Here is a 25,211-nt window from a genome sequence, read left to right as displayed (position 1 = left end):
GGCGGCACAGGCGGCGCTGGGCAGACTGGCGGCACTGGCGGCGCTGGGCAGACGGGAAGCTCCGGCAACGCTGGAGAGGAAGGCTCTGACAGCGCTGGACTGAGTAGCTCTGGCGCCTCTGGACTGAGGGGCGGGAGCTCTGGTAGCGCCGAACAGGCGGGAGACTCCGGCTGCGCTGGAGAGGAGGAAGGCTCCGGCAGCGCTGGAGAGGCGGGAGCCTCTGTAAGGATGAGCCGGAGAGACAGCCTGGTGCGGGGGGCTGCCACTGGAGGGCTGGTGCGTGGAGGTGGTGACGGATAGACCGGACCGTGCAGGCGCACTGGAGCTCTTGAGCACCGAGCCTGCCCAACCTTACCCGGTTGAATGGTCCCGGTCGCCCTGCCAGTACGGCGAGGTGGAATAGCCCGCACTGGGCTATGCAGGCGAACCGGGGACACCGTGCGCAAGGCTGGTGCCATGTAAGCCGGCCCAAGGAGATGCACTGGAGACCAGATGCGTAGAGCCGGCTTCATGGCACTTGGCTCGATGCCCACTCTAGCCCGGCCGCTACGCGGAGCTGGAATGTACCGCACCGGGCTATGCACCCGCACTGGGGACACCGTGCGCTTCACAGCATAACACGGTGCCTGCCCGGTCTCTCCAGCCCCCCGGTAAGCACAGGAAGTTGGCGCAGGTCTCCTACCTGGCTTCACCACACTTCCTGTGTGCCACCCCCCCAAGACATTTTTGGGGCTGACTCTCGGGCTTCCATCCACGCCGCCGTGCTGCCTCCTCATACCAGCGCCTCTCCGCCTTCTCCGCCTCCAGCTCTTCTTTGGGACGGCGATATTCTCCAGGCTGTGCCCAGGGTCCTTTACCTTCCAATTCTTCCTCCCATGTCCATTCCTCCAAATAGTGCAGCCTCTCCCACTGCTGCTGCTGCTGCTGCTGCCTCTGTTGCTTCTCCTGCTGCTGCTCGTTACCACGCCGCTTGGTCCTGTTGTGGTGGGTGATTCTGTAAGGGTTTTCCTGTGGTGAAGGAGAAGCGGACCAAAATGCAGCATGGTGGTTATTCATGTTCTTTAATTTATAAAGAAACTACACATGAGATAACTAACAAAAACAACAAATGTGAAAAAACCTAAAACAGTCCCATCTGGTGCAAACACAAAGACAGGAACAATCACCCACAAACACATAGTGAAACCCAAGCTACCTAAGTATGATTCTCAATCAGAGACAACTAATGACACCTGCCTCTGATTGAGAACCATACTAGGCCGAAACATAGAAATACCCCAAAACATAGAAAAACAAACATAGACTGCCCACCCAACTCACGCCCTGACCATACTAAATAAATACAAAACAAAGGAAATAAAGGTCAGAACTTGACAGCCATCCTCCCCTCAGCAGCCTTCTGTGCCAATGCAGATTTAACCTATTATACTGGACCAATTTTCCAAAATGACCACCAACCAGCTGCATTGGTTCTAATTGGACAGGATTCACATTGCCATATTGCCATAAATAACTGGTACATACAACCCAATGATATCTTTAAATGTTTTAAGTGGTGAGGAGAGCACAATAAAATAACCCAACTATGCCATATACTGTATATCTGTCCTTAAACTTTTTGCAAAAAAATTGCCCTCAAATTACTGTTCTGTCATTTGAATTGGCCATAACTTCATTAGTAAATTATATATTAAGCTGAATGATGGCTTAAAATGTTCCAGGTAGTGTGGAAAACACAATCAAATGGATCATGTATTTTTTTTAATGTTTAAAAATGCTGTCTAAATCACAGATTGTTGTTGATATTTTGATCCCTCCATTGAGATGATAACATTTCAGCATGCTCATAATGATTTCAAAATATTGTATGATATCTGTGGATTAGAATGATAGCACGTACTAGAACAGTGCTTGCATAATAAGTAATCGTAGCCTAGTATTACGTACTATACATCCTATTCAAAATGGTAGAGTTCTATTGGAATGGTTTCATGTCCATGGTTCAATTTTCAACATTCTAAGTACATGGAATTAAGTAAGGTTTCTTGTCCCATTGCTTGAAATAGGAATACCTAGGATAGGATAAAGTAATCCTTCTCACCCCCCCCCCCCCTTAAAAGATTTAGATGCACTATTGTAAAGTGGCTGCTCCACTGGATGTCATAAGGTGAATGCACCAATTTGTAAGTCGCTCTGGATAAGAGCGTCTGCTAAATGACTTAAATGTAATGTAAATGTAATGTAAATGTTGAAATGGACAAAATACAGAATGTCATATTATTTATCATTGTAATCAGTAGACATTAGGGAACCCCCCATTTGAAGCCCCTCTGGAAACTTCTTTCTCAAATTACGGATCCGGATTATGTTCTGCGCATATGTTATTTTATGCACAAACTTTTATACGTACAGTTTATCTTTATGGGGCATTGTGTGTATTGTGCGCTTTGAAATATAAAGTTAAAGTTGGAAGTTTACATACACTTAGGTTGGAGTCATTAAAACTCATTTTTCAACCACACCACAAATTTCTTGTTAACAAACTATAGTTTTGGCAAGTCGGTTGGGACATCTACTTTGTACATGACACAAGTCATTTTTCCAACAATTGTTTACAGACAGATTATTTCACTTATAATTCACTGTATCACAGATCCAGTGGGTTAGAAGTTTACATACACTAAGTCGACTGTGCCTTTAAACAGCTTGGACAATTCCAGAAAATGATGTCATGGCTTTAGAAGCTTCTGATAGGCTAATTGACATAATTTGAGTCAATTGGAGGTGTACCTGTGGATGTATTTCAAGGCCTACCTTCAAACTTAGTGTCTCTTTGCTTGAAATCATGGGAAAATCAAAAGAAATCAGCCAAGACCTCAGATACAAAATGGTTGACCTTCACAAGTCTGGTTCATCCTTGGGAGCAATTTCCAAACGCCTGAAGGTACCATGTTCATCTGTACAAACAATAGTACGCAAGTATAAACACAGTGGGAACACGCAGCAGTCATACCGCTCAGGAAGGAGATGTGTTCTGTCTCCTAGAGATGAACGTACTTTGGTGGAAAAGTGCAAATCAATCCCAGAATAACAGCAAAGGACCTTGTGAAGATGCTGGAGGAAACAGGTACAAAAGTATCTATCTAGTATCTATATAGTCCTATATCGACATAACCTGAAAGGCCGCTCAGCAAGGAAGAAGTCACTGCTCCAAAACCGCAATAAAAAGCCAGATTACAGTTTGCAACTGCACATGGGGACAAAGATCGTACTTTGGAGAAATGTTCTCTGGTCTGATGAAACAAAAATAGAACTGTTTGGCCATAATGACCATCGTTATGTTTGGAGGAACGTTATGTTTGGGTATGCTTGCAAGCCAATGGACATCATCCCAACCGTGAATCAGGGCGGTGGCAGCATCATGTTGTGGGGGTGCAATGCTACAGGAGGGACTGGTGCACTTCACAAAATAGATGGCGTCATGAGGAAGTGTAATTATGTGGATATATTGAAGCAACATCTCAAGACATCAGTCAGGAAGTTAATGCTTGGTCGCAAATGGGTCTTCCAAATGGACAATGACCCCAAGCATACGTCCAAAGTCCAAAATGGCTTAAGGACAACAAAGTCAAGGTATTGGAGTGGCCATCACAAAGCCCTGACATCAAACCTTCAGAAAATGTGTGGGCAGAACTGAAATAGCGTGTGCGAGCAAGGAGGCCTACAAACCTGACTCAGGTACACCAGCTCTGTCAGGAGGAATGTGCCAAAATTCACCCAACTTATTGTGGGAAGCTTGTGGAAGGCTACCTGAAACATTTGACCCAAGTTAAACAATTAAAGGCAATGCTACCAAATACTAATTGAGTGTATGTAAACTTCTGACCCACTGGGAATGTGATGAAAGAAATCAAAACTGAAATAAATAATTCTCTCTACTATTATTCTGACATTTCACATTCTTAAAATTAAGTGGTGATCCTAACTGACCTAAGACAGGGAATGTTTACTAGGATTAAATGTCAGGAATTGTGAAAAACTGAGTTTAAATGTATTTGGCTAAGGTGTATGTAAACTTCCAACTTCAACTGTATATAGCATTCTGTTGGTGGCAAAAAAATTATATAAATAATTTAAATTGACAAACTGTAATTGTTGAGTCAAGGGTATTTTTTTGTACCGGTTCAAAACCATGTGCCATGGAATTGGTACATCAAACATCTCCCATTTACTTTGCAACCTGTATGGCGCAGCTGTCAACATTGTTGTCCTCAGATGAAACTGGTATATTTTTCTATTTATGCCAGTTCCTTTCAGCCAATTTGTATCTGTAATATATGGCAGGCAGATAAGTTCCTTACCTTCTTCCTTATCCACTTGCCTCCTCCATTTTTTGTGGTAGTGCTGCAATCAATTGGTTGTAAATTTAGATTGAGGAGATATTCACATATATTTTTACTAACTGCATATGTGACATAACTCCTCCATTTATATTCATAATATCATTAATACATATAATACCATTTAAAAAACAAAATCCATAAAGAATGTTTTTTTTATGAATCAATATATTTGAGTTTAACCATAACATTTGTTTTTTTGTGCAGACCGCTAACCTCCCAATTTTCCCCCTCTGTAAATTTGGAATAATCCATTATCTTGTTTGGATATATCTAGTAGTAGCTCATGATGATGTCTTTTGTTTTCTTTTCAGATTTTAAGAAGCCTCCTCTTGCTCCTAAACCAAAACTTGTGAGTCACCTTACCTTCAAGCTTCCTTCCCCCCTCATGTCCCGGCCCTGCTCCTTAGCCAGGGGCCCCAAACCTCCCATCGCCCCCAAACCCACAGTACGACATGACCCTGAGGAGCGCGACTCCTCCCTACTCTGCAACAACGCCCAGGAGGGGTGCACCAACGGGGACCTGCTGTCCTCAGATGAGGACCTGGACCAGGAGAACGAGCCAGAGGACTGTCTGAGTGGAGGGAAGGGGCTAGAGGAGGAGGAGCCAGTGGAACCTCAGTATGACTCATACTCTCTCAGTTCAGGGGTCAACGATCCTGAGAATGGTTATGAAGAGCAGATGGAACCGGAGGAGGAGGAGGAGATGATGCAGGAGAAAGAGGAGGACTGGAGGTTAACTGACAATGGTCAGGCAGAGGAGGTGGATTCTCTGGACACACTGGGGGTCAGTGATGCTGGATTCACAATTTATTCAGTGGACTCGGTGGAGGTAATCGACACAGACATCACTGATGAGATTGACACAGAGGGCTGCTACGCTGGCGAGGCGCTGGCCGACACAGATGGCTTCTCTATCACCAGCATTGAGGAGGAGGAGGCAGCATGCTACTTCTGTGAAACTTGGCCTGGGAAAGAAAAAAAAGAGAATGTGGAGGAAGAGCACCAAATAGAGGAAGAAGAAGCAGAAGAAGAAGCAGCTGATACCACAGCAGATACAGAAACAGAATCTCTCTCTGAGGAACACATAGATCTCCTCGTCAAAGACAACGTAGAGGAGGACCTTGTTACCCAAGAGCCTTCATCCTTCAAGGAGGAGGATGAAGGGGAAGTAGAGGAATCCTCACCTTACCCTGGTAGTCCTACCAATGTCCTACAGGAGGACTTTGGATATGATGTCATTGGTCCCTCAGAGGAGAGAGCACAAAGGTATCAACCATATTCCATAATTGATGAAGAGCCCATGACTGTTCAGTACAGTATGGAAGAAGGTGAGCGCCAACACGGCAAACATAAAGCAAAACAACTTTTCAACACAGAGGAGGAAGCAGTTGACCCTAGTCTGGAACCCTACTACATCTCAACTGAGGACATTGTGGATCCAGAGCAGAGCCCTGCAGAGGGCAAAGGTGACGGATCAGCAGAGAGTGAGAGCACACCGGAAGAATCTTCACTGGTCACAACAGAGACCACGGAGCCCAGTGAGTACGCAGCCATAGGTGACGATGACTCCCTGTGTGAGGACATGGGTCATATTGAGTGTGTCTCTTCTGAGGACTACGTCGAGATTGGAGATGACGATGATGACGATGATGACGACAGGGAGAACATGACAGGTTCATGTCAGAGAAGGATGCCTGTAGTCCAGAGGGTGGAGGCTTTCTTGAACCAGAGTAACCACCAGCCTCGTTTCAGGCTGGTGTCCATCTCTGTGCCAGCGGACACAGACACCTCCCAGGCCTCATCGTTCTCTGACAGCCAGCTGCGCTCCCCAGATGACTCTGATGTGTTCAGGGATGAGGAGGACCTTGAGGGCCACATCATTCCCTACCTGGATGAGACAACCGACATAGAAGGTAACCTTAGTGATGAGCATGTCTACGAAGAGGCAGGCCTGGACTCAGAGGGGGAGAATTTCCTGCCTTTTGACAGAAAATCCATTGTGACCAGGTCCCGGTCATTGTCAGGGAAAGTGCCTGGTTACGTGCCTGATACGGTTCCTGAGGAGGCGGGCTCCGAGTTCCACCTTCAGAACTACTGCGAGGTAGATTTGGACCGGAGCGGAACCGCGCTGAGCAGCAGTCCCATGTTAAACTCAACCTGGGCCAAGAGCTCATCCAAACAACATCGCTTTCTCCTGTACCCCCGCTCCTTCTCCATGGAGGGACGGGGACTGCCCCTGTGTGTGTACAGGGAGGGCCAGGGTTCCCCAGGGGAGAGGAGGGAGGACAGCGTCTCCCTGCCCTGTGTTATGGGCTCTTCTGGAAGCTTCACCCAGCAAAGTCCCCTGCCCTCCAGCGGCCTGTCCACCCCTACTTCAATGGTGGACATCCCTCCTCCCTTTGAGCTAGCATACATCACCAAGAAGCCCATCACCAAGAGCTCTCCATCCCTGTTCATCGAGGGGGACTCCCCAGACAGGCAGAAAAAGAAGAAGTCCTCCTTCAAGCGCTTCCTGATGCTGAAGTTCAGGAGGAAGACAGAGAGCAAGCTGCTGGTGGACGTCAATGTGTCCTCCTCCAGGTCCTCCCCTGAGTCCAGCCACCACGGCCCTGCCAGGGTCCTTGATTTAGAGAGGCGCAGCACAGGCAGCTCCCCGCAACTCAAGTCCCGGATGGTCAGTAAGCCCCAGCGGTCTCCGGACACCCCCTCCACCTTCCTGTTCTATAAGGATGGGAAGAGAAAAGGGGGTTCCGTGGCCTTCCTCAACCGCAGTGTGGCACGGGTGGAGTCCTTTGAGGACCGCTCCCGCGCCCCCTACACCCCCCTCCCTCTGACCAAGCCCCGCTCCATCTCCTTTCCCAACACTGACATGTCAGACTACGAGAATATCCCTGCCCAGACCCTCAGCTCCGACTATGAGAACATCCAGATCCCTTCCCGGAAGCCTGTACGACCTGGGACCTTTGCAGAGTTCTTTGACCACACGAGTCGGGTGCTGTCCTCTGCCAATGACACTGATGGTTACGTGGATATGAGTAGCTTCCCTGGGTTTGAGAGAAAATCTCAGTCGCCTGAGCAAGAGCCTGAAAGGTATGGGTAAATTTGAGTTAACTTTTACATCTGCCTTAGATCTCAAGGTGTATAGTTTGCACTGGTAACACACTTGTAACATTCATTTTTTTTTTTATGTGTGATGGGTTATGTGTGTACTGTATGAGAGTGAACCACTGAAGTAGATAGATGCTCCCGGTTGTAATATTAGTGATCCCTGCCACTTCTTATACAGAGCACTAGTCTTTTTGATTACTGTGTCCCCGTTGCGTGTGTACTACTCCCTAGGGATAAGGGATTTAGAACCGTTCCCAACGGGAGGGTGCCTTGCTGCCTTGACCACACAGTGGTCAGTCACACACACACACACACACACACACACACACACACACAACCCTATCCCTATAATCATCATTAAGCATTATAGTCATCATATTGCACATGACATAAAGGAGACCGTGGGGCTGCAGGACTGGTGGAGACTGCTTGGAAGTTGTGCTTACATGTTCAGTCACATACAGTAGGAATTAGTTCATCATTGAGGAATGCATATATCAATTCATTTTGGCAGGTCATAGTTTGCTTTGGATGGCTACCTAAGGTGTTATACAGACCTCGCCGGATGATTAATTCTCAGAACATTTTGGACTCATCACTCTTCCTTCCAGGCAGGTAATCAGAAAGAAGATTGGGAGATGCAATCTCAGTATTCCGTTAGCTCTATGATGTGTTGCCCTCAGCAATGCAGTATAGTAGCCATGTTTACTATTCTGGAGGTGTATGGGAGTTAAACACAAGGGTGTTTTGATACACAGGTCTCTGGGAATCCTCTGAATTAGTGATGCTGTTGCATGTTGTTGCATCACAAGCATCCAAAAGATGTTCAGTTCACATTAACGCAGGGGTGTCAAACATACGATCTGGTCAAGGGGGTCCAGTCCGGCCTGCAGGTGGTTTGAGTAAAAAAAACAATATACTTAAAAATGACTAAAACCAAATGGAAACTGTGTAGAAATTATAATGGACCTATATTCATACAGTTTCTTGACAGTGTCCAGCTGTCATACAGTTTCTTGACAGTGTCCAAAAATCGGTGCAGCCCTCTGGACCTCGTTGAAGACCGGATGCGCTCCCTAGTGCAAAATTTGTTTGACACCCCAGCATTAAGGTGACATATTGGTGCACTGCAAATTTTTGATTACAATTTTAATACCCACATTGTTCAATTGAACACTTCCTTAGTGTGTATAATATGACCCACCGAAATAGTGTTAAACTAACACTTTCAGTGTTGATAAACTAACACCCCAAGAGTGTTGAGTCAAGTGTGTTGCAAATTCAGACTTAAATGAACACTTTCTTAGAGCTGATGCTGTTCATAGTGTTAGGGAATTAACACCTGTGGTCTTAACTCGTTTTGGGGTGTTGTTTTAACACTGTAGGACAGGGATCATCGACTAGATTCAGCCACAGGCCGATTCTTTCTTGAGTGGATGGTCGAGGGGCCGGACCATAATGACAAATCATTTGTAGACTGCAAATTGACCGCAAGAAGCCGAATATAATGTTTTGACTAAAACATAATCATTTCAAACCTTGCTTACATTTGTATACGGTCACCTCTTATCCCTTTATTATGCGTGGGAATACTTTGGAACAGATTTCTTATATTAAAATCACTTGGAGCTGATTTCCTGGTTTTAAAAAAAAGTTTTTTTATGTCCTTCAGAAAGTATTCAGGCCCCTTGACATTTTCCACAGTTTGTTACATTACAGCCTAATTTTAAAATGGATTAAGTTGTTTTTTTTCCCTTCAGCAATCTACACACAATTCCCCATAATAACCAAGCGAAAACAGTAACTTTTTTATTTTAGCAAATGTATTAAATATAAAAAACAAAAAGACCTTATTTACATAAGTATTCAGACCCTTTCCTATGAGACTCAAAATTGAGCTCAGGTGCATCCTGTTTCCATTGATCATCATTGAGATGTTTCTACAACTTGATTGGAGTCCACCTGTGATAAATTCAATTGATTGGACATGATTTGGAAAGGCACACACCTGTCTATATAAGGTCCCACAGTTGACAGGTCATGTCAGAGCAAAAACAAAGCCATGAGGTTGAAGGAATTTTCCGTAGAACTCAAGAGAGGATTGTGTCGAGGCACAGATCTGTGGAAGGGCACCAAAACATTTATGCAGCATTGAAGGTCCCCAACAACACAGTGGCCTCCATCATTCTTAAATTGAAGAAGTTTGGAACCACCAAGACTCTTCCTACAGCTGGTCGCCCAGCCAAACTGAGCAATCGGGGGAGAAGGACCTTGGTCAGGGAGGTGACCAAGAACCCGATGGTCACTCTGACAGAGCTCCTTTGTGGAGATGGGAGAAACTTCCAGAAGGACAACCATCTCTGAAGGACTCCACCAATCAGTTCTTTATGGTAGACTGGCCAGACGGAAGCCACTCCTCAGTAAAAGGCTCATGACAGCCAGCTTGGAGTTTGCCAAAAGGCACCTTAAGACTCTCAGACCATGAAAAACAATATTCTCTGGTCTGATAAAACCAAGATTGAACTCTTTGGCCTGAATGCCAAGCATCACGTCTGGAGGAAACCTGGCACAATCCCTACGGTGAAGCATGGTGGTGGCAGCATCATGCTGTGGGGGATCTTTTTCAGCGGCAGGGACTGGTAGACTAGTCAGGATCGAGGCAAAGAAGAACAGAGCAAAGTAGAGAGAGATCCTTGATGAAATCCTGCTCCATTGCGCTCAGGACCTCAGACCGGGGCGAAGGTTCACCTTCCAACAAGAGAGCGATCCTAAGCACACAGCGAAGACAATGCAGGAGTGGCTTTGGGGCAAGTCTCTGAATGTCCTTGAGTGGCCCAGCAAGAGCCCGGACTTGAACCCAATCAAACAGCTCTGGAGAAACCTGAAAATAGCTGTGCAGCAATGCTCCCCATCCAACCTGACAGAGCTTGAGAGGATCTGCAGAGAAGAATGGGAGAAACTCCCCAAATACGGGTGTGCCAAGCTTGTAGCGTCATACCCAAGAAGACTCGATGCAGTAATCGCTGCCAAATGTGCTTCAACCAAGTACTGAGTAAAGGGTGTCAATACATAAATGTTTAAATTATGTACATGTGATATTTCCATTTTTTATTTGTAATACATTTCTATAAAATGTATAATTTATAAAATCCTGTTTTTGCTTTGTCATAATGGGATATTGGGTGAAGATTGATGAGGGAAAAAAACATACATTTTAGAATAAGGCTCCAGTTGGGGAATCCTGCGGATTAAAGCATTATTTTCATATCTATTTCCAAGGGTGCCTTTTGAGTGAATTTTAGAAGTAACAGTACCACCCATGACTGTGTTTGCTAGTGACAGAGACATGATTGTTAAAATACTTTGACAGCCTTATTTTACCTTAACACAGTGGTCTGAAACTCCTGGTTTGCAAGCCATATTATGATGGCTTGCAAATTGTATAATTCCTATTGGAATCCAGCCAGTATTAGAATATCCAACAATTGAAACTTTTAATTACTGCAGTTAGAATGACTGCCAAGGTAGGGAAGAATGATAAATGAGACTACTTAAACCGTCTAAAATGGTACAGCCATCTCAATAATGGGAAAATGTTATTTATCTTTGTGTAGTATAAGATCAATTACTCAATCAATGTGCATGCAGAAACATAGATATTAAAACAAGCTATTTCTAAAAAGCAACCTGCAATAAATCATACTGGGAAATATGATACTATGGCCCCTTCCCATGTCTTTTTTCACTCTGAGAGAGCTAGCGATGTAGTCGAGTAGCACCTGGTTAACACTTCATTTATTCACCGCAGGTGGCGTCAATTTCAATCCCACTGGTGTTAACCCCACTAGAATCAACACTCAGATATAACACTCACAACACTTGTTACCTCAACACAGAGATTTTAATACCTACACATTTGTTGTGTGCTTTTAAGGAATTTCTAATGAAATTGTTTGCAAATAAAGGGTCAGAGATCCACTGCCTGTACCAAACACATAGGGTCTTACTGTTTTCTACTCTCTCATTTGAACTGATATGGCTTTAGACTGCACACATTGACTGTCTTTACTTTCCATAGCAGGCTTTTGGCTATTAATCAGTTTGTCATGGTCATGAGAATTACACTGTATGTTGTAGCTGAAGGTTGGTGAGCAGTGGTCAGGGGATCTGCCTGTAGGTGTTGGCTAAAGACAATACAGACTCAAACTTGAATTGATGTTCGACAACTCAGACTCGTGACGCATTTGGCAAGGACTACAGACTATCTGGACAACACCCTGGGTCTGGGCACCACCCTCTACAACTGGATCCCGGACTTCTTGACGGGCAGTCCACAGGCAGTGAAGATTGGCATCAACTTCTCCTTCACACTGATTCTTAACACAGGGGCACCCAGGGATGTGTCCTCAGCCCTCTGCTGTACTCCATGTTCACCCACGATTGTGTGACTTTGCACGACACCAACTCCGTCATCAAGTGTGCTGATGACACCATGGTTGTAGGCCTGATAATCAACAACAATGAGTCCGCTTGTAGGGAGGAGGTAAGTGAACTGGCATTGTGGTGCCAGGACAACAATCTCTCCCTCAACGTCAGCAAAACAAAGGAGTTGATGGTTGATTTCAGAAAGCAGAGGAGGGAACATGCCCCAATCCACATCAACAGGACTGCAGTAGAGCAGTTTTGAGTTTCTCGGCGTCCAGCCCTATCGTTTCATTCTGAACAGAACCATAACATTTTTTCGTTGCATTCCACTGTTCCGACCAGCAAAATAATGTTCTACACAGGTTTGAATAAAAAAAAAGCAAATTTTTTGGGACTATAAAAAAACGTGAAAGTACGTTAATAATCGGTTCCCATGCTTTAAAAAAAAAATCAGTTCAAACAGAACATAATATTTACATTTTTGGTTCGGGTTCTGTTCCTCAAATAATTTGTTATTTTACAGTTTTCTGTTCTGTTCCCCGAGGACTTGACATGGACCAACAACACCACCACACTTGTCAAGAGGGTGCAACAGCATCTCTACTTCCTAAGGTGGCTGAATAATTCCTCTCCAAATACTACTGCTGCACCATTGAGAGCGTCCTCCTGACCAGTTGCATCACGGCCTGGTACAGGAATTGCTCCGTCCACGACAGCAAGGGCCTCTAGCGGGTGGTGAAGACAGCCCAGTACATGGACCGTGCTCCCATCCATCCAGGACATCTACTCCAAACGGTGCCTGCAGCATCGTCAAGTACACCACACACCCCAGCCACGAGCTGTTCACTCCCTTACCATCGGGCTGATGATATCAGAGCAAGAGGTCTGATACCAACAGGCTCAGAGAACGTTTATATCTACAAGCCATCAGACTGCTGAACACTTGAACTGGGCTGACCACACATGTACTCACTCACTCACCACTCACTCACTCACTCACTCACTCACTCACTCACTCACTCACTCACACACACACATTCATGCTACATACACATCACAACTGCTGCTACCAGAATATTATTATGGTTGCTAAATACTGCACAATTGAAACACTTGCCCCCCCCCAATTTCTCCTTCCCCAAAACATGTGTAAATGTTCCTATATTGTACGTATGCTAAAATGTTTATTATATTCTACTGAGCAGTTTACTGTATGTTCGTATTCTTATCTCTTATTATTTCTTATTGTTGTTGCATTTATCGAGAAGGAACCAGCAAGTAAGCATTTCTTTGGATGGTGTAAACCATGTGTATCCCGTACATACCACTAATAAAACTTGAATTTGAAACTTGAGGTTGGTCAACAGTGGTCAGGGGCTCTGCCTGTAGGTGTTGGCTAGAGGTTGGTCAGCAGTGGTCAGGAGCCCTGCCCATAGGCTAGGTGTTGGCTACAGGAAGGCCTGGGTGTGGGGCCTGTGAGGTCATTGTCAGGTCATCCCTGGGGAGGAAGTGTCCTGCCTTTGAGCGTCCATTTCTCTGTTTACGGGAAATGCCGGAGAAGGGGTGGAGGACTTTAAAGGGCTTTACAGTACATACAGGTCTTGACTTGTTTGTGGTGTTGAACGCAGAAACAGTCAAGCGCCGGGTACACCTCTTGTGATAGCATTAGTAGCACATCACTTAACATACTGATGCACAATTATTTGTTACTCCAGCCTTCTTTACAGGTATCTTTACTAATTTCGCCACTAGAATAATTACTATCTGAGAAACCAAGTCCTTCAGTATATTTGAGGTCACTGACCAGTGGATACTCACCCTTCCAGTATCAGCAGGACAAACAAATAAGCTCACAAAGAGCCTGGGGAAGCGGGGAAGTATAATTTGTTATCCCCTTTTGTAATTCGCCACTGTAGATTTGTTCTTTGGCTGTAATAAAACATTATAGCACAGAGGCTGCAGAGACCGGATGCTATTGCCATGGTTAAGGGACAAAGTTGTAACATGCAGAGATTAAGATGTGGTTTTGGTTGGAAATGATTTGGAAGCTGAAAACTGGGAACTGACTCAATCGGTTCCTTTGTTCCGATTTAGTCGAGGACACCACTATTAACTGCATCCCATCCCATTGATGCTGGTCCATGGCCTGGGTATGGCTGTGTCGCTGGAGGCACTCTGGGTTTATTGGTGGTCTTTCCCCACACTAAAAAGACCTCTCATCTCTTCTCATAATATCACGTTGTCGCTCTCCATATGTCTGATGTTCCTCCATATAACCTGCTATTAGTACAGCAGTCTTGCCCATTCACCCTCTGAATGGCACATATACACAATCAGTGTCTCAATTGTCTCAAGGCTTCAAAATCCTTATTTAACCTGTCTGATCCCTTCATCTACACTGATTGAAGTGGATTTAACAAGTGACATCAATAAGGGATCATAGCTTTCACCTGGATTCAACTGGTCAGTCTATGTAATGGAAATATCAGGGAGTCCTTATGTTTTGTACACTCAGTGTAAATGTACTGTCAATGCTGTATAAAGATAATACTTCATGTTGTGGTCTGTAGATAAAGACATTCCTGATAGAAATGCCATACTCATACTGTACATTGGAATGGGCAGATAGAATCTTGAAAAATGTCTCTAACAATGTCATTGTTCTCTTCCTGAACAAATGGTTTTTAATTTGTTTCCCTGAGAAACTTTGAGTTGTATTAGCCATTCATCATGGCAGAAGGCCTGACACCGTGACCTATGAGAGATCACTCTGGGGTTGATTAATCCTCCTTTCCATTGATCAGACATGTTCCTCTTCATTTCCTATAAAGAAGCTTTACCAGCCCTCTCTGTGTTGGTTTGAAAATGGATCCTAGCTGAAGACAAGCTGTCTCACTCTGTCTCCCACCTTCATATTCATCTCAGGATGTTTTTAATGTTGTTTTTTTCTTTTTTTTCTTGCTAATGATCAGAGTTTGGGATTTTATGAATTCGATCCACTGCCCATCAGATGAGTTACAGCTTCATAATGCCTCTCTGTAAATGTCCTTTGGTTTAGTAATATATTTGATGGGTTTATTGTCTCTCCTCTCTCTCCTCTCCTTCCTTCCTTCACTGGCTCACCCTCATCATTTGCCAGATTTCAGAAAACTGCACTGATAAAACTGTCACTGTATGGTGTGTGTGTTTGTTAACATACATATTTGAATGTTTGAATGTGTATTTGTTGACATGTGTGTGTGAACTACACTACAGTAGGATCTTAATTTGACCCAGATTGCTACAGCAGGAAAATAATCCTGCAGCAACGGGAAATGTGGATTATTATGTGGATTATAACTGACAATACATTTTTCGTAAGAGAAAATCAAGTCTGAAATTTAGAGTGGAAATTACAAACTTCAGAAGCCTTTTTTTTAACCTCAAATACACGCCATGTTTTACATATAGGAAAGTTCACCTGCAACAGGGTGATCAAATTAAGATCCTACATCTCTATACGGATGCTCTTATCTGGTCCTGTCCTCTCAGTGCCTATACAGAAGCCTACACCGTGTGCGCCATAGCTGTTGGTTCACCTGGCGGGTCAGAGGTTGAGGCTGGGGGCGGGACAGTGGAGGAGGAGGACCAAGAACAAACCTCTGAGGAGGAGGAGGGAGGAGCAGATAACACATATGACAGACGGGTACGTTTTCAAAACCAAGATATTGTTATTGTATTATGTTTGCTATTCCATAGAGATTTGTTTCTGATAATGTTGTTCTATACAGACCGACGGTCGATCCAGAGCCTTCTACATTGCCAAAGAGCTGGTGGACACTGAGAGATTGTGAGTGACCTGAGTATCACATATAACACTACTAATCAGCATCATTGTAACTCTTTTACTCTGTAACATTGTTGTGTCCTTTTCACCTTGTTGTTTCACCTTAATAACCTGTAAATGAACGCATTTTTACATTCATCTGCACATGTAAACCTGACAGTGCCTCAATTCTCTCTCTGCAGACATGTGAAAGCCCTCAAGCTTCTCCAGGAGGTAGGTATGAAGACGTCTCTGAACCAGACATGTATTTCTAGATGGATTAGATTTCCTCTCACCTTCATGTAGCAAACTCTGCTCCAGGAAAGCTCTCTGTCATTGGGCGTTTGGTGCCCCTATGAGTTGGTAGGAAAAAGATACAGGAGATGGATCAGAGAGGCAGACAACAAGGTTTATACAAATCTCCTCTGTTGCAATCCCAATTCTAGGCTAGAACCAAGGGGAAATAATGTCTAGATGCTTTTTACAGTGGAGATCAAGTTTATGAATTGCCTGACTGGGCTGATGGGAAGGTGGACGTGCAGTGATTTCTCAGATAGAACAGTAAACAGGCATTTCACCGTCATAGACGTGGGTTGTTGTGTATAGATAACAGTTGGAAACTTGGCTTGGGAGAGAGGGAAGGAAGGATGTATCTATAATATAATGTAATTGTATTTATTTTTGTGACTTGCAAACCTGCTGTAAAATGAATAAGAGTTCTGGACAAATTAGGAGAGGGTGTCGAGTCATTATAGCCAATGGTGGTCATTGGTGAGAGTGGAGATGGGGCTCTATCTGAGGGCCAAGGTGGCTGGGAGGGCATCAGACACTTCCCTGAAGTATGTGTGGTGCCTCCACTCATCTCACTTTTGTCTCTCTGTGAACCACTTTCCCCAAGTAGAGCCCCACCAACCACTGTACTTTAATTCAATTGTGAAGGTATTACAAACTAATGTGACTTTACTTTCATTAATCTGATTACTTTTATTTATCGAATCAACTATGTTTAATTGTTACCCGATTAAATTAATAATGTAACAATTAACTCATTAGGAATTTGGGGCACCATGAGAGAAGTTGTTTAAAGAGTTACCATCTCCTGATTTAAACTCTAAAGGTCTTTACCTATCACATCCATAAAGCAGTCAACTTATTAATGATAACCTCTTATCAGTCATAACCTTCTTGGATCTGCAAAAACCTCAGCCTTACTTATGAATTCAATACTACACAAATTGGTTTAATTATTTATTTTATAGCTAGCTAAATAATAACACAATAAACTTACACACTCAATACATGAGAAAAAGGTCCCTAGTGGACTGACATAATATGGTGGCTTTTTACAAAACGACATGGAGAGGGAGAGAGAGAGAAAAAGAAAGTGAGACACATCATTTATACATTTTAGAAACTATTCTCACAGTAATCATGTACTTTGCACAAGAACCGCCACCTCTTTAGAATTAGAAATCATTAACTTATTTATGTGTGTATGCCTTCGCTCAACGTTTATCACTGTCACAACCAGCCCTCCTCAGCAAGGTTGTTGGCCTTTCAACGGCACGCTTGTATAGCTCTGATTGTCCGAAAGTGGTCTCCCCTACTGTTGTTCACTCTGGAAGATGCTCCATGGAAGATAGGGTAGCCAGCTGTGTCGACAGTTCCCATTGGTGATGAGAGTAGTAGGATACAATGATTTGACAAGAGTAGTAGGATGGTAGGATGGCTAAACAGCCGTACCAGTGATTGTCTGGAAGGTGAGCTTCTCTCCGCTTCCGGGTGTTGATATTCAAAGTTCAAACCACTCTGGACGTGAGCTGCAGCTCTATACACACCTTTCTGGTCTGGGAGGTGGTTTATTTTCTTCACCTCGTGTTGAGGTTCAAAGTTCCAACCATTTCAAAAGTTTAACTACCACTTCACATTTCCTGGTCTACTGTTAATTTGTCCACCAATCCTTTTATGCACTCTGGCTGAAGGGGACGGCTCCGTCTGACTGACACGCTCTCTGACCTCACTCAGGGTGTGGCTACATGCTATTCAAAGATTTAGGAGACAAATTATCTTATGGCTTCTAAAATCACATTCCTATCTTAACAGAAGTATTTTCATAATTTTTCATATTTCCTATACAACGTTAAGTATGGAGACTTCATACATGTAGTGTATATAATTTAAGTTACAGTATTTCCTTTATAACCTTTTGAATAACATGACAAAATACATAACAATTTGACATTAGTTTTCTATAGATCATCTCTGACCATTCCACACGTTCTTTTGTTAGAAATATTGTTTAGTGGGAAAAAGTCTGTTAACAAAGCACATTCCTTGGTGTATTTTGGAGGGAGATCTCTCTGGATCTCCTCTCCTTTAATTTATGACAGAGTGTGAGCTGTCAAACTGGCCCAGTTCCCTCCCCCCCTCTTTTGTGGGTGAGAGAAGGACTGGTTACTGTCATCCATTGCCAAGCTGATCTGACCCATTTGAATCCTCACAGGACAGTCATGACACTGAACACAGTGTTTAAGTGGCAGTCTTTCTCCAATGTATTTACAATGACATAACCCACAGACTGTTGATACATTAGGAGAGGAGTTGGGGCCTAAAAGCCCTAAAAAGGCATAACACCTCAAAGTACAAACTACTTGCTTTATGTGTGTTCATCTATTAAATGTTTTCTCAGCCTACATGTTCACACATTCTATATATGTAATGTATACAATAACTATGTATTCATACTATGACTCTCCCATATCCATGAGATGTCCACCACCCTCATATGACATGTCTGCTAAAATGTTTTATCTGGTTCTTCAATGATAGAATTAGACCCACCCGTCAAATCGTGTGAATCACTCAGACAAGATAGACTCATTGGGATGGCTTTGAATTATGTAATGGAGGGGTACCTACAGACTGGAGAACAGCACTGTCTGCATTAGCTGTGTAGAAGGGTTTTCAGCAGCAGAGAAGCCCTATGTTGGGGGGGAGTAAGTGGTTCATTACACATTTCAGAGAGAAGGCAAGGGAAGGCAACCCTTCTGTGGTCAAAGTTCATCTCGGTTCACTTCTCGCTGCATTACATCACAAGGCCTTGTCTGTCACCTCTTTCCTGAGAAACCAGGCTTGGATTGGTATGGCACTTTAAAAAGTGGGTCAGCTCTTGCCTTGGGACTGATTCAACATTCCAACGTGGTTAATGGAATGACACAGCAATTTTACACTGTATTATTTCTAAAATACTGGTTGAGAACAATTGTTGTGATCAATGAGACGTAATTGTAAGATGTAATGAAAATTCCATCACAGAATGTGGTAATGCCCCTCTCCCAGTCATTGACAGGGTGCTGTACTATACTGTACATAGGGAAGCTGGTAAACATGCCGTAGAAATCCTACTTACTTCTCATGGCGTATGGAGATAATCTAATGTTCTGTGCTCTGTACATTATATGCTAACTGGCTACTTCATGCAGTCATTTATAGTCAGTCTAAAAATAGACATCATAACACAGACAGACAGAATGCTCACTGAATTGGAAGTTATCATTTTAGTTATGTGAATGGAGGAGTCGTCCAGCCGTAGGACTGGAAGCACTTGTCGAATTCATACGTTGTGTGTGTATCATGTACAGTTTATTAATAACCCATATGATGAAATCATCTTTGTCTCTGTCAGGACTTCAGAGAGGCGGTGGGGGCTGCAGTAGGGGATGAGGGGGATCCTGTGCTGGAGGAGGAGCGGCTGAGAGAGATCCTCAATGAGCTGCCCGATGTTTACACTCTGCACCGTAGAATCCTCACCGAGTTAGAGAATCGCATGCGACAGTGGTGAGACATTGACTGCACACCATACACACAAATCAAATCAAATTGTATTGCTCACATACATGTGTTCAGCAGATGTTATTGCGGATGTAGAAAAATGCTTTGGCTTTTAGTTCCAACAGTGCAGCCATATCTTACAAGTAATATCTAACAATTTTGCAACAAATACCTAATACACACAAATCTAAGTAAAGTAATGGAATTAAGAGCATATACATATATGGAAGAGCAATGTCAGAGTGGCATAGACTAAGATACAGTAGATAGTATAGAATACAGTATATATATATATATATATATATATATATATATATATATATATATATATATATACAGTGGGCTACAAAATTACTGGCACCCCTGACTGGCAATGCACAAATAACCTGTCTAGGAATGGGGCCAGTGAAAGTGCAGGGCGCCAAATTCAAAACAAAAAAAATCTCATAAATAGTTTCAGTAGTTCTAAAACATGCGGTGATTTAGCTTAGTGTAACGCTTCTCATTGGTGGAAGGAGAGGAGGACCAAAATGCAGCGTGGTAAGTGTTCGTCATGTTTTAATTGAACAAACTGAACACTACACAAAATAATAACGAAGAGAAAACGAAACAGTTCTGCCAGGTGAACAGACACTAAACAGAAATTAAACACCCACAACCAAAATTTGGGAAAACAGGCTACCTAAGTATGATTCTCAATCAGAGACAACGAACGACACCTGCCTCTGATTGAGAACCATACTAGGCCAATCACATAGAAATATAACAACCTAGAAAAAAAACATAGGCTACTCACCCCAACTCACGCCCTGACCAACCTAACACAAAGACATAAAAAGGAACTAAGGTCAGAACATGACACTTAGAGCCCCATCAAATTACAGAAAAACTCATAATAAACATTGATACGATAACAAGATACGACTATTATACATGGAACTTTAGATACATTTCTCCTTAACAACACTGTCATCTCAGATGTTCAAAATATGCTTTTGAACCATAGCTAAACAAGCATTTGTGTAAGAGTATTGATAGCTAGCATAGCATTAAGCCTAGCATTCAGCATGCAACATTTTCACAAAAACAAGAAAAGCATTCAAATAAAATAATTTACCTTTGAAGAACTTCAGATGTTTTCAATGAGGAGACTCTCAGTTAGATAGCAAATGTTCAGTTTTTCCAAAAATATTATTTGTGTAGGACAAATCGCTCCGTTTTGTTCATCACGTTTGGCTACGAAAAAAACCTGTATCCAGGAGTGTAATTATCTCCGCAAGCTCATTAGCATAACGCAACGTTAACTATTCATGAAAATCGCAAATGAAATGAAATAAATATATTAGCTCTCAAGCTTAGCCTTTTGTTAACAACACTGTCATCTCAGATGTTCAAAATATGCTTTGAACCATAGCTAAACAAGCATTTGTGTAAGAGTATTGATAGCCTAGCATAGCATTTAGCCTAGCATTCAGCATGCAACATTTTCACAAAAAGCATTCAAATAAAATCATTTACCTTTGAAGAACTTCAGATGTTTTCAATGAGGAGACTCAGTTAGATAACAAATGTTCAGTTTTTCCAAAAAGATTATTTGTGTAGGACAAATCGCTCCGTTTTGTTCATCACGTTTGGGTAAGAAAACCCCCGAAAATTAAGTCATTACAACGCAAACTTTTTTCCAAATTAACTCCATAATATCGACAGAAACATGGCAAACGTTGTTTAGAATCAATCCTCAAGGTGTTTTTCACATATCTATCGATGATAAATCATTCGTGGCAGTTGACTTTCTCCTCTGAAGAAAATGGAACGCGCATGGACCTGGAGATTACGCAATAATTTCGACGGAGGACACCGGGCGGACACCTGGTAAATGTAGTCTCTTATGGTCAACCTTCCAATGATATGCCTACAAATACGTCACAATGCTGCAGACACCTTGGAGAAACGACAGAAAGTGCACGCTCATTCCTGGCGCATTCACAGCCATATAAGGAGACATTGGAACACAGGGCATTCAAAATCTGGACCATTTCCTGTATGAAATTTCATCTTGGTTTCGCCTGTAGCATTAGTTCTGGGGCACTCACAGATAATATCTTTGCAGTTTTGGAAACGTCAGAGATTTTTCTTTCCAAAGCTGTCAATTACATGCATAGTCGAGCATCTTTTCGTGACAAAATATCTTGTTTAAAATGGGAACGTTTTTTATCCAAAAATTAAAAGAGCGCCCCCTATCTCGAAGAAGCAACCGCTGTGTCAGATTTATTTTTAACTTTACGGAGAAAGCAAACCATGCAATAATCTGAGTACAGCCTTTAGACAACAAAGCAGCCAAAAAGATACCCGCCATATTGGGTAGTCAACATTACTCAGAAATAGCATTTTAAATATTCACTTACCTTTGATGATCTTCATCAGAATGCACTCCCAGGAATCCCAGTTCCACCATAAATGTTTGATTTGTTCGATAATGTCCATCAGTTATGTCCAAATAGCTTCTTTTGTTAGGGTATTTGGTAAACAAATCCAAAAGCGCGTTCAGGTCGCGCCGAACGTCGGACGAAAAGTTCAAAATGTTCCGTTACAGCCCGTAGAAACATGCCAAACTAAGTATGGAATCAATCTTTAGGATGTTTTTAACATAAAACTTAATTAATGCTTCAACCGGACAATTCCTTTGTCTGTACAAATGAAGTGGAACGTAGCTACCTTTCACGTGAGCGCGCCAGACCGTGGCTGTGGCACTCTGCCAGACCACTCACTCAACGCCTTCCTTTATAGTAGAATCCTCAAAACGGTTTCTAAATACTGTTGACATCTAGTGGAAGCCTTGGGAAGTGAAACATAACTAATATCCCACGGTCTCTTCAATAGGGGCTGAGTTCAAAAACTACAAACCTCAGATTTCCCACTTCCGGGTTGGATTTTTTCTCAGGTTTTTCCTGCCATATGAGTTATGTTATACTCACAGACATCATTCAAACAGTTTTAGAAACTTCAGAGTGTTTCCTATCCGAATATACTAATTATATGCATATTCTAACTTTACGGCTGAGTAGCAGGAAGCTTAATTTGGGCACGTTTTTCATCCAAGCTACCCAATACTGCCCCCTACCCCAAAGAAGTTAAACAAATATAAACAATATAATTATAGAGATAAACTCAAAATACCAACATGTGAGAAATACGATACTTTATTAATGTTTCAATGGAATCAACCAAAATAATTTATTGATTTAATTAAAAATCAATTTCCTCCAAATCAAGGTTTCACAATTAATGGCACACTTAAAGATGATTGGAAATAACATATACAAAAATTAAACTACAAATTAAATTCCACTTATTTAAGTTTATCTAAGTCTTAAGGAACTATATTGAGCAATTACATCACTTGCTGTTTCACTAGGGTATAAAAATGATGTAACACACACGCAATATCCCACTGTCATCCAACACCATGAAGAAAACAAAAGAACTGGCATTTCAAAAGAGACAGATGGTCGTAGACCTTCATAAATCTGGTAATGGCTACAAGAAGATCCACAACCGATTGAATATACCACAGAGCACTGTCAGGGCAAATATAAAAAATGCAAAAGATATGGAACAGTTGAAAACCTCATGGGTAGAGGAGAGGACGCAAATGCATTTTGCCCCCCAGGATAGGGAGGAGGATGGTGAGAGAAGCAACAAAATCCCCAAGAATCACTTTGAAAGAATTGCAGGCCTTGGTGGCGTCTTGGGGTCACCAGGTTTCAAAAAGCACAATCAGATGCCACCTCCACAACCACAGGCTCTTTGGAAGGGTTGCCAGAAGAAAGCCCTTTCTGATCACAAGACACAGACGCAAGTGCTTGGAGTTTGCCAAACGTAATTTAAAATATGACTGGAAGTAGGTGTTCTGGTCAGATGAGACCAAAATTTAAAGTTTTGGTCAGATACAGCATCGGCATGTTTGGTGTCGAAACTGAGATGCATACAAGGAAAGGCACCTCATACCCACGGTGAAATATGGAGGGTGGTCAGTGATGTTTTGGGGCTGTTTTAATTGCAGAGGTCCAGGGGCACTGGTTAAGATTGATGGCATAATGAATTCCACCAAGTATCAGGCAATTTTGGCTGACAATCTGGTTGCCTCTGCCAGAAGGCTGGGACTTGGCCGTAGGTGGACTTTCCAACAAGACAATGACCCGAAACATACATCAAGATCCACACAGATGGTTGCACTCAGTACTAAATGAGGAGTGCCAATAATTATGAAACCTTGATTTTGGTTCAATTTATTTTGTATTAAATAATTGTATGATTTTGGTTGGTTTCATTGAAACATTAATAAAGTACAGCATTTCTCACATGTTGGTATTTTGAGTTTATCTCTATAATTATGTATATATATATATCTTTAAGTATTGTTTGTGCATTGCCAGTCAGGGGTATCGGTAATTTTGGAGCCCACTGTATATGAAATGAGTAATGTAAGATATGTAAATATTATTAAAGTGACATTATTAAAGTGACTAGTGTTATATTTATTAAAGTAGTATGCTGGCTACTTTAGTCCACCTCCACTAGAGGAGCCTCAGCTGACATATACACAACTCAAGGGCTGACAAATCAAATTTTGTATGTCACATGCGAAACTAACAGTGAAATGCTTACTTATGGGCCTTCGCAACAATGCAGAGACAAAAATATAGAAAAATATTAGCACAAGGAATAAATACACAATAAGTAACGATAACTTGGCTATATACACAGGATACCAGTACAGAGTCGATTTGCGTGGGTACAAGGTAATTGAGGTAGATATGTAAACTGTACATGTAGGTAGGGGTAAAGTGACTAGGCAACAGGATAGATGATAAACAGTAGCAGCAGCATATGTGATGAGTCAAAAGAGTTATGGCAACGAGGGTCAATGCAGATAGTCCAGGTAACTATTTGGTTAACAATTTATTAACAATTTAGTAATGTGTCTGCTGCATACTGAGCCCAGTTTCTAGTGTGCACTCCATCATTTCACTCCCTGTTTTTTGTCTTCATCCCATTCTTTCTCTTCCTTCAGGGAGGAGAGCCAGAGGATTGCGGATGTCATCCTATCCAGGAAGTCCGAGTTTGTGGTCTTTACGACTTACATCGGTCACTACGACCGCAGCATGAGCCTGCTGGACAAAAGCTGCCGGACCTCGCCCGCCTTCTCAGCAATCGTCCGCCAATATGAGGTCAGATGTCAAAGTCAAGTCAAAACTGTTTATAGCAGATAGATTGTGTTGAATAAGATAATAGATGACAAGAGTGTGTTTCTCCAAGTCTGGCTGTATGTACAGTGGGGTTTGAAATGATTGACACCCTTGATAAAGATTAGCAATAATTACTGTATAAAAGAAATAATTGAAACTCAAGATCATACCCCCAAGACATGCTAACCTCTCAACATCACCAATAACAAGGAAGGGTCGCATGTTTTGACCCTCTGTAACTTTCTCACTCATCATTATTCACAATTCAACCAGGATTATCCGTAACCATGGTAGCATCCACATTAATGTAGAAGTGTTTTTATTTATATTTACAATAAAGGTGACTCCAAAATGACACAATACATTATTTACCATTCATTTTTGAGAAAA

At 42.5% G+C, this 25,211-nt stretch overlaps 1 protein-coding gene across 3 annotated transcripts in view; it reads left to right on the top strand.

Moving 5' to 3' along the window:
- LOC115143159 (FYVE, RhoGEF and PH domain-containing protein 5-like) overlaps positions 1-25,211 on the top strand; it is a 67,356-nt gene that overhangs the window by 5,948 nt on the left and 36,197 nt on the right. For all 3 annotated transcript variants that reach the window (XM_029683283.2, XM_029683284.2, XM_029683281.2), the window contains exons 2-7: positions 4,715-7,493; positions 15,468-15,621; positions 15,707-15,765; positions 15,945-15,975; positions 19,427-19,578; positions 24,647-24,803. In XM_029683283.2, the coding sequence (XP_029539143.2) occupies positions 4,715-7,493; positions 15,468-15,621; positions 15,707-15,765; positions 15,945-15,975; positions 19,427-19,578; positions 24,647-24,803 (3,332 nt within the window). The remainder of the gene's footprint in view (positions 1-4,714; positions 7,494-15,467; positions 15,622-15,706; positions 15,766-15,944; positions 15,976-19,426; positions 19,579-24,646; positions 24,804-25,211) is intronic.

This window comes from Oncorhynchus nerka, linkage group LG15, assembly GCF_034236695.1.
Source record: "Oncorhynchus nerka isolate Pitt River linkage group LG15, Oner_Uvic_2.0, whole genome shotgun sequence".
NCBI classification, from domain to species: Eukaryota; Metazoa; Chordata; class Actinopteri; order Salmoniformes; family Salmonidae; genus Oncorhynchus; species Oncorhynchus nerka.
This window is presented reverse-complemented; position numbering and strand designations above follow the sequence as displayed.